At 55.6% G+C, this 10,156-nt stretch overlaps 1 protein-coding gene across 5 annotated transcripts; it reads left to right on the top strand.

Annotated features, from left to right (window-relative positions):
• Positions 1-232: 232 nt before the first annotated feature.
• Islr2 (immunoglobulin superfamily containing leucine rich repeat 2) lies at positions 233-7,995 on the top strand. 5 transcript variants are annotated; one of them, XM_087905277.1, is made up of 3 exons: positions 233-347; positions 3,187-3,279; positions 4,580-7,995. In XM_087905277.1, the coding sequence occupies exon 3, from the start codon at positions 4,588-4,590 to the stop codon at positions 6,823-6,825; it is 2,238 nt and encodes a 745-aa protein (XP_087761403.1). In that variant the 5' UTR covers positions 233-347; positions 3,187-3,279; positions 4,580-4,587; the 3' UTR covers positions 6,826-7,995. The 5 variants fall into 5 exon arrangements, with proteins under 5 accessions (XP_087761403.1, XP_087761404.1, XP_087761401.1 ...); XM_087905278.1 differs by lacking the exon at positions 233-347 and adding an exon at positions 973-1,112; XM_087905275.1 differs by lacking the exon at positions 233-347 and adding an exon at positions 2,376-2,618.
• Positions 7,996-10,156: the final 2,161 nt, after the last annotated feature.

The following is a 10,156-nucleotide window of genomic DNA, read 5'->3' as shown; positions in this document are numbered from 1 at the left end:
ACCCTCTGTTCGGCAACTTTGTGTCGGCCCTTTCCTTTCACTCCTACCGCACTCACCTGATTAAATACCTGATCCTTTAAAGATCAAAGGCGTAGGCAGGAGTTGGAGGTGGGAGCTGCTTCTAGGCACGGGCTCTCCCTCTCTAGGTCACTGTATCGTTGTTAACGTTAAAAGCAAGGACGGTATTTCTGGGCGGTGCCAAGGCTCTGCACGCTGTCTTCTAGCCGAGCTCAGTGGTTGAACCAGGAATTGCAGCTGCCGCCCCAGACTCCGCCGATGCTGATAGAGGCGACTCCGGCTCCAGCCTTGTCGGGACCAGCACTAGGTTCTTCAGGGTTGAAGACGGGGTAAGCGTCGTCTTCTCCCCGGTACAAAATCGGGCAATAGAAACATCTTTGCCAGAGAGTGGGTGGGAAGCCGAGGTCCGCCGGAACAGCATCCGAGGCAGCGTGGATGCCACGCCCTTAAGCTGTCTTGAGGGTGCTGGAACCGCCCTCTCCACAGCAAGATCCTTGGCTTCCGAGCCTCTTTGGGAAAGAAAGCCAGAGTTCCCAGAGCTTACGAGGACTTTGACTGGGCACGTCCTTGCAGTCCAAGGAAGTCTTGAGGGAGAGCTCATGAACCCATTCTCTTCCAGCTCTTGGTCCTTTTGCTCCTTCCAAGTTATCCCTCGGCCACCTTGCTTCCCCTCCAAACTCAAAAAGAGCTGAATAGAAGTGAAATTGGATGAGTGGATCCGAGGAGCGTCCACACTTTGCATCTTCCTCTCCCCAGACCAGGAAAGTCCCCAAGACTCGCCGTTCCAGAGCAGAGTCTTAGTCGCTCTGTTGCCACACAGCGGTGCGAGGTGCAAGGCACTCCCCTCAAGGTTGCTAGAACATGAACGATACAACAGGACATCCCCCTTGCTTTTGCAGACAAAGAAGTCGCTGCCAGGCCAACTGTTCCAAACCTCTGGGGCCTTGGCTCAGGTTCGAGCCTTAATCATGGACTCACATGCTGAGTCCCGGGCAGGGAGGAGTCTCATCTCTCTGCCCACTCAAAGACATCTTCCCTGAACTGCCTAATCACTCTCTTCCGGGACCATCTGTGTGGTTTCCAGATCTGAGCAGGTGCGATGAAGTTCTAGATTCCGAACTTGGGTGGGATTGTGCTGGTCCTAGCAGTCGGTAGCCGGGAGTAGAAAAGAGGGAGGGACCAAAGTGTGCCCAACACCAGTATGTTCCTATTTAATTCACAAAGGAACCTCAGAAGCCCAGCCGGGTGGTCCCTATAGATGCCATATTTTTTCTGTACCTCCCACCACCATCCCTCCTCAGCTCATTAAAATGCTTAACACTCAAATCGGGGTATTGATCTCCGCAGAGGCCCCAAACACACTGCCATCGACCCAAGACAGAAGGATGACTCTGTGAGGACTGGGGGACCCCAGGATTACAGTGTTTACAGGAATAGCAGGAGGTGGGGAGTCTACACATCTCTCATAAACCTATGCCCCCTTACCAGTTCTGGCTGGCAGCTCTGTTTCCTGGGATGCCATAGGCAGGGGAGTAAGATGGTGAGTTTTAACTAAATGCCTAGACACCCTTCAAATCCTCCTGCTTGGGGCTAAATCAAATGCCCCTGATTTGCCAAAGAGAACAGAGAGTCCGAGAGTCTGCTGAGGCCAGCTGTTACATGGGAGTGTGAGATGGCAGGGCGGTGGTTGCTGCCTAGGCTTTAATAGAAGTGGTGTGTGTGTGTGTGTGTGTGTGTGTGTGTGTGTGTGTGTGTGTGGTGTATGAGCATGCAAGGGTTGATGGTATGCTTGCTGGAGATGCTTTAACGGTACTGGGTAGTGGGGTGCAGGAAATGCTCCCCGTCTTAAGTCCCTAGTCCACAGTACTCAAGAGGAGCAGACGCTTTAGTAACCATCCCTGACCCCGTCGCCACTGTCAGTGGCAACCTCAGTGCCCCACTAGCCTGCGGCAAGCAAGGGCTGAGTGAGACACCCCAGTGAGTTTAATCTAGTGTTCTAGGAGGTCGGACAACACCTACAACACGGTGAGCACTCGCTAGCACACCGGCAGTGGAGTGCACGCACTGGTTTTGCCACAAAAGACCTGGCGGTGGAGTTACAGCTAAAGAGGCTGGGCAAGGTCTGCGATGGGTTTGGGAGGTGGGAGTTTCTTCCCTGCGCGCGCCCGGCAGGGTTGCGCCTTCTCAGCTAGCCTGTTAGTCTGGCGGGGATTGGGGGTGGAGGAGAAACCAGGGTTTGTTTCTGCCCAGATCCAGGCAAAAACGACAGGGAGGGTGAGGCACTCTGCTAACACTATCAATTATGCATCGTGTTGAATGTGGCTTCAGGGAGGGGGAGGCTAGCAGCCGGCAGGAGGGAAAGGGTCCGAGCAAGCCAGGCAGCGCAGTTCAGCTGGTCCCGCTGGAGGTCTTTTTGCGCCACTGCTTGCTTTTGGGAGGAAAAAAAAAGTGTTTAAAGGCAAAGACACGCCCTCTAGTCCTATGCCTTTCTTTCTCCCAAATTCCTCAAAGATGGTTTGTCTCACGTGTTGCGGGGCGTAGAAGGCTCGCATTCAATTAGCAGCGAAGCTCGCGGGCGCTGGAGGGACGGGCGCGTGAGGGTGAGTGAGCGCGGATATTTGTGTGCGCGCGCAGAAGAGAACGGTGAGTGTTCGAGTGAAGGTGTGCTTGTGAAAATGTGTGTGAAGGTAGCTAGAACTTGGCGCGTTGACGTGACTATTACATGTTGATGGGGCGTGTGTATAGGCGTGTGTGTGTGTGTGTGTGTGTGTGTGTGTGTGTGTTGGCGAGAGATTTAGAGGCATGGCCAGAAATAGTGACAATGTCGTTGAGTGTGTAAATGTTGGGGGAAATAGGTTATAGGGCTGCGGTGGGCTGGGAAGGGCTGAGCCCAGGGTTGTGTGCTTATGGGGCCCCTTGATATCGACGGTACTCAGTTTGGGGTGTGAGAGGATCTTTATGGCTTTAACAAACGTGAACGCCCCCGCAAGCTGCACGAGGTAGGAGACTGGGCGCGTTCCCGCTGAGTCCGGGACGCGCAACGACTCTCCAACCTTCAGGCAGTAAGAAGTGGGGCGAACAGATAAGGAAGAAAAAAAAAATGAAGTAGGACTTCAGGGAGAGGGGGAGTTCTTACACGGACCTGCCCGTTTTTCCCCACTGCCACAGCAACAGATGCCAGAAGCTCGCTTGGACTGTCACCTGAGTCTGGAGAGTGGCTTGCAACCCGAAGGAAGCACAGTGCAAGTCTGAGAGCAGCAGGTAAGCGGTGGAGCGACTCCACAATCTCAGCCCACAGGGTAGGTCCAGCCTAAAGCTCCTGCCAGCGTGGATGACCGTCTGGAAGGAACAGGGAAGGGAGGTGCCTCCCTTAGGAGCAAAAGAGACAAGGGGACCTGCTATTCTCAAAGGCAGGATATTGGAGGGGTTCCGCCAAGACTGACAGTGGTCTCAAGTTGGGCCAGGAGTCTGTGTTAGAGAATTTGTGTGGCTAGAGATAGAAGGTGAACTCGGGTATCTTGAGTCTGTGGAGAAATGTAGAGAACCTTGAGCTTTCTCCAAATTTATTTGCTAGAGGGTTGTCCCCTTAAAGACATGTGGTGGTGGTGGGGGGGGGGGTCTACCTGAGCTCTGTGGAATACAAAGAGGAATCTTTAGTGACTGTCCCCACAACATACTCTGTCTAGTCATGGGGGAGGATTTATTTCCTAGATGGAAGAATAGTTAAGCAGTTGTGGCTCTCCCTTGAGGGGAGCTGCAGCCCGGGGCAGGGAATCTAGGAGGCTTAAGTGGGTGGAGGCTACCCCAGAACCCACCCCACACTCCACAAGTTCTCCATTTTGCTCATCTGCTCCGGGTTTGGTCTCAGAGGAAGGCAGGGCTGCACCAATGTCCCTGTGTGGGGGCTGGGTCACGTGAGGACTTGTGTCCTTGTATCTGTCAGTTCTCACTGTGAACAGAAAAGCGCGTTGCTTCGTGGTGGAGAACGCTGTGGCAAAGCCGCACTGAACTGAGGAACAATGAGGTCTCCAGGGTGTATGGTGTAGATGTCTGGGTGCCTATGTTTTGTGTCTATGTAATTCATTGTGGAGAGAGTCCCTGGCCCAGTTGGCGGCTGCAAGGAGATGCCTAAGCTTCTGTTCTCACTGTCACTGCCTGTGAGGAAGTGCGTGCGAGTGCTGTGCACGGGACAAAGGATTCCAGAGAAGACAGCCAGTCGGGAACGAAAATCTTTCTGCACCTCCATCCATTTCACCGGGTTTAATGAAGCTGCAGAAAGAAGGCTTAGTGTGGGGTTCACTGCAGACCACAGGCATTGGACACTTTGGAGGGGACAGCTCCAGCTGAGGGAACAGATGGGGTAAGGGAAGCATGCTCCATGCCCTCTGGAGAAGCAAAACAGGGTCCTGAAAGCACGCGTTTATTAAAACTGTAGGCTTTTTACCGAGCCCCATTCTTTCCTAAGCTTTCTGGAGCCTACACAGGTTTAGAAGATTGAGTTTGCTAGGGGAGAACAGAAAGCTGTGGTGTAAATGACCCCTCTTCACCTTGACTTTTGCAGAGGTCCTGATGGATCCCTTCGGAGCCCTGTGTTTGGCCTGGGCTTTGCTAGGAGTGGCCAGAGCCTGTCCTGAGCCTTGCGCCTGTATAGACAAGTACGCCCACCAATTTGCAGACTGTGCCTACAAGGAGCTGCGCGAGGTCCCGGAAGGACTGCCAGCCAACGTGACCACGCTTAGTCTGTCTGCCAACAAGATTACGGTGCTAAGGCGGGGGGCCTTCGTCAACGTCACGCAGGTCACTTCGCTGTGGCTGGCTCACAGTGAGGTGCGCACTGTAGAGTCAGGGGCCTTGGCGGTGCTGAGTCAGCTCAAGAACCTCGACCTAAGCCACAACCTCATATCCAACTTCCCTTGGAGCGACCTTCGTAACTTGAGCGCGCTGCAGTTGCTGAAAATGAACCACAACCGCCTGGGATCGCTGCCCCGGGATGCACTCGGCTCGCTGCCCGACCTGCGCTCTCTGCGCATCAACAACAACCGGTTGCGTACTCTGGAGCCTGGCACGTTCGACGCACTGAACGCGCTGTCTCACCTGCAACTCTATCACAACCCCTTCCACTGCAGCTGTGGTCTCCTGTGGCTGCAGGCGTGGGCGGCGAGCACCCGAGTCTCCTTACCCGAGCCTGATTCTATCGCGTGCGCCTCACCTCCTGAGCTGCAGGGCGTGCCGGTGCACCGCCTGCCTGCCCTGCCCTGCGCACCTCCCAGCGTGCGTCTGAGTGCGGAGCCGCCGCCTGAGGCGCCTGGAACCCCTCTGCGCGCAGGCTTGGCTTTCATGTTACACTGCGTCGCGGAAGGCCACCCCACACCCCGCCTGCAATGGCAACTTCAGATCCCGGGTGGCACTGTAGTCTTAAAGTCACCGGTTCTCAGCAAGGAAGAAGATGGAGGCCATAAGGCAGAGGATGGGGAGGGTGATGGAGATGAGGACCTGCCTACACAGACTGAGGCACCGACCCCGACTCCAGCACCTGCTTGGCCAGCGCCTCCAGCCACCCCGCGCTTCTTGGCCCTCGCAAATGGCTCTTTGTTGGTGCCCATCCTGAGTGCCAAGGAGGCAGGCGTCTACACATGTCGTGCACACAATGAGCTGGGTACCAACTCAACGTCAATACGGGTGAGCGTGGCTGCAGCGGGGCCGCCAAAACACGCTCCTGGAACAGGGGGAGAACCTGAAGCGCAGGCCCCGACCTCGGAGCGCAAGACCCCTGTTAAGGGCCGTAGCAACAGTGTTCTGCCCTACAAGCCTGAGGGCAAAACCAAAGGCCAAGGTCTGGCCCGGGTCAGCATCCTCGGGGAAATCGAGGCGGAGCTGGAGGAGACAGATGAAAGAGAGCAGGTGGGAGGTCAGATCCCTACAGATTCGGAGGGGGAGAAGCACTGTGGCCATGGGGACCCCTCTCGGTATGTGTCTAACCATGCATTCAATCAGAGCTCAGAGCTAAAGTCGCACGTTTTTGAGCTGGGTGTCATCGCGTTGGATGTAGCCGAGCGTGAAGCTCGAGTGCAGCTGACGCCTCTTGCTGCGCGCTGGAGCCCTGGACCAGATGGTGCTACCGGAGCACGGCGGCCTGGAAGGCGGCCCCTGCGCCTACTCTATCTGTGCCCTGCGGGTGGTGGCGCGGCAGTTCAGTGGTCACGCGTTGAGGAAGGGGTCAATGCCTACTGGTTTCGCGGCCTGCGACCTGGCACCAACTACTCCGTGTGTCTGGCACTGGCGGGCGAGGCGTGCCACGTGCAAGTGGTGTTTTCCACCAAAAAAGAGCTGCCGTCCCTGCTGGTTATCGTGACAGTGAGCGTGTTTCTCCTGGTGTTGGCCACCGTGCCCCTGCTGGGCGCCGCCTGCTGCCATCTACTGGCCAAACACCCGGGCAAACCCTATCGTTTAATACTAAGACCTCAGGCCCCTGACCCTATGGAGAAACGCATCGCCGCCGACTTTGACCCGCGTGCCTCCTACCTTGAGTCTGAGAAAAGCTACCCTGCCCGTGGCGAGGCCGGAGGTGAGGAGCCGGAGGAGGCCCCGGAGGAGGGCCTTGATGAAGACGTGGAGCAGGGGGACCCAAGTGAGGACCTGCAGAGAGAAGAAAGCCTGGTGGGTTGCTCGTTGGTGGAGTCTCAGTCTAAGGCCAACCAAGAAGAGTTCGAGGCTGGCTCTGAGTACAGCGACCGGTTGCCCCTGGGAGCAGAGGCCGTCAACATCGCCCAAGAGATAAACGGCAACTACAGGCAGACTGCAGGCTGAGCCCCCAGCACGCCTGGCCTGCCCACCTCTACCTTGGGTACCTTGTAGCCTAGGGACGGCAGGACTTTCTCATCCTCACGGGACCCCACCTCACCCCCAAGCTTCCTCCTTAGCCCTCCGTAGGCGTCACTACTAAGGATTTCCAGGAGTGGGCCGAATTCAGTGGTCTCTCGCTAGTCACCGTCATCCTCTTGGCGGGTTTGAATCCCCACCCCTCCCCCAAAGCACAGAGACAGGCGCCTACCTCCTCTCAGACACCACCCACAGACAGCGAAAAACCGTCTATGCCTTCCATTCCACCGCGACGATGATCAACGAAACCCACCTCTCACCCCCCGGGTGGAGGCAAAGGGAACGCGCTAGTCGTTGGCTACATCTGCTGATAATAATGGGGTTGGTTCTGGGCTTTGCCCGCGATCCCCAGGACACGTTCCCAGAGTGAAGCGCTGTGGCTCTCACCTTGACCCCACTCTGCCTTTTCAAGGTTGCATGTGCCAGAAGCCGGCTAATTTTTAGTCTCAAAGTACCTTCCCTACAATGATCCAAATCCTTGCCTCCCTCTGTCCCTACCCCCTGCCTGCCCCATTTCTGTACAGTTGGAGCCAAGCTGGGGTTCTGGGACGCCTTTCAACTCAGCGCACTGATTTTCTTATTTTCGTTGTTATCAAAGACAGCGACATTCATGGGTCTGGTGCTAACACAACCTTCCCAATGTCTGGGAAACTGGATGTGAGTGTGTCAGGTGTGAGAGTCGGAATCCGTTTTCTTCTGTCTTTCTCCTAATTTCAAGCGCTGCGGGGCCGCGCACCCCTTTTCCTCGCAGGGTGCGGGCTTGGTCCCCAGCCAGTTTCGTTGTCAATGTCTTGCAGGTGCCAGGGGCTGGTGAGCGGCGCGGCACAGTGGCTCTTGCAACTCCAGAGGGTCCAGAGCCCTATAGAAACGTGCTGGGAGCGAGGGAGCTAAGTGTGACTCCCCGGGAACATATTACGAATTCCGAGGTTGCCTGACTGGGGCCAGAGCGCGCGGGCAGCAGCGAGTGCGGAGTGCAGGAGGGAGTCCCTGGGTCCCCTCCTCCCAGGAGAAGTGAGTTTGCCCAGCGTGTAGTCCCCACCGAGCGTGGGCTGTAGAAGTCGGTGTCCTGTAAAGCGTGATGATGTAGTGTAGGGGGGCCGGGAGGGCGGGCGGGAGGTGGGCGAGGAAGGTGGGAGGGAGAGGGCGGGAGTGGCGCGGGGACTCGGGCGGGATCAGTTTTTAGTTCTAGGAAAGCGTCGCGCGCGGGGAAGGGGCAGAAGGGGAGGGGTGTCGGAAGGGGAGGGGTGTGTTTCAGGCGTCTGGACCTGCGCTCTGGCTCTGGGCGAAGTGCAGCACAAGCGTGGGTGGCCCCGGGAGAAGCTGACTCCGGAGCCCACGTCCTTTTCTAAATACTTCTGTATGTAAACTGTCAATAAAGTAATCAATTTGAACAAGATTCGGTGACTTTTTTTGTGTCGAGGGAGGGGGAGATCGGAGTCCGGTGGGAAGTTAGGTGACGACAAAGAAAGGCGGCTGGAGATTGAAGAAGGAAGCCACAGAAGCCGCCCTTTGGGTTTCCTTTTGTGTTTGACCGATGGCCAAGTGATTTTGCCAGGGGTTTGCTCCTGGCCCCTGCTCTGGGAGCGTCCAACTTCTGGATGGAAAAGTGAAAGCACATGGGGTAGGAGGGAGCTGTGAGAGAATGGCTTTCAAGGAGTGAGAGGCTGGCATCTCTGTGTGTGCACAGGCGCACTTGCGCTGGAGTAAGCACGCTGTTCTCTTGGAGATGAGACTGTTAGTGTACTGGGAACTCTCTGTCTCGGCCTCCCCTCCCCCCTCCCCCGTGTTTTCTGTTTCTCAGCACCAGCCTTTGAGTTCCCTGGGAAGATGGGGAATGAGCAAGGAAAAGATTGGAAAGAGAAATTCATAGAGCTAGGACGGCTGTGGTTTGCAGAGGGAAGTCACACCACACATTTCAGAGCAAGTGGATGATTGCAGAAAAAGGGGGAGGCTGTCTAAAGCTCATTCCACTGAACAAGCTGAAGTCAGTGTGGGTGCATGTGTGTGTGTGTGTGTTTCTGGGGTGGGTGGGGGTGCTCAACCAGTGCTGGGCAGCTGCTAGGGGTTGCTGAGGTGCGGGACAGAATCAGGCCTGAAGCCACACCGACTGCAATGTTCTATAAATGGAGCCTGGGAGACAAGGAGCAGTCAAGACTGGGTGCCATGCTCCTGCTCAGCCCGTGCTGGGTTTGGGCTTCCTACGGGTTCAGCTGTGCCTGGAAAGGGCAGGATGTTGTTGGGAAGGAAGGTGGAAGAGGAGAAAAATGACATGCGAGGAGAAGATAAAACTTCCATCCTTCCTAAACCTCTTTGCTTCCTTAGGTACCAATCTTCTACTTGGACCAGTGAAGGATGCTGCACAGGCCCAGATCAGACACCAAGCATTGCCTCCTAGCCCCAGGCTCCACTCTGATGCCCTACTGTACCCCTGCCCTGCAGCCCACTCATTACCAAGCCTGCCATCTTTTAGAAAGGCTAGTTCCTTGTCCGGGTAAGGACAAGGACTGGTTTAAATCCCAGGACTGGTTCAATGATCAGCACAAAGGATTGCACCTGCATACAGGTCTAGTTGGGCCAGCAAGTGCTTAATGTTTGAGTCTCTCCAAGTCCTCTGGTCATGTGGTCTGCAGTAGGAAAAGATCTACTTCCTCTTCCTCCCTGTCCCATGGATTGATTAGGTGTTCTCTTAAGACTTCCAGAAAGCCCGAGTGATCGGTGGAGAAGGAACAGAGGGAGTTCAGAATTCAATCCTTTGTTTGGACAGAGCTTCCAATCAGATGAACAGACACTACTCAGCTAGACTTAGTTTTCCCTAGATGGAAGGCCTGCAGGCTCTGCCCCAGGAACCAAATAAGTAAGTGTCAAGGACAGGCGTCAGGATACTGGGGCTTTTTGCTGGCTCTGCACTTAGACAGGGCCCTCGCAGGAGCTCTGTTTTTTGTTTAAATGTTTGCATGTGCATAGAACAGTCCTTCATGTCTGCCTTCCCGCTAAAGCTCCATGTCAGTTTTTTTCTATCGTTCGCCTCTCCTCGTTCCCTTGCTCTCTCACAGGCTGTTCTAATTCAGTACCCACTTCAGGTTTAATTTGTGGACCCACCTGTCCTTATCCAACGCTCACTGTTTAGCCACCACGGCCACCCATGAGCCAGTTTTTGAGCAGCCTATAAAGTGCGTCTCTATGCGGCCACCCATCTAACTTGACTTCGCCACTGACTTTGCCCCTGTGAGGACTTGTCGGGGAGGGGGCTTTGAGATCC

The sequence above is a fragment of the Myodes glareolus genome, chromosome 4, assembly GCF_982192425.1.
Source record: "Myodes glareolus chromosome 4, mMyoGla1.1, whole genome shotgun sequence".
Lineage (NCBI taxonomy): Eukaryota > Metazoa > Chordata > Mammalia > Rodentia > Cricetidae > Myodes > Myodes glareolus.
Note: the sequence above shows the minus strand (reverse complement) of the source record. Positions and strands in the feature narration are given on the sequence as shown.

Excerpts from the sequence above, each read along its gene's own strand:
- Islr2 (XM_087905277.1), top strand. The coding sequence starts at position 4,588 with ATGGATCCCTTCGGAGCCCTGTGTTTGGCCTGGGCTTTGCTAGGAGTG.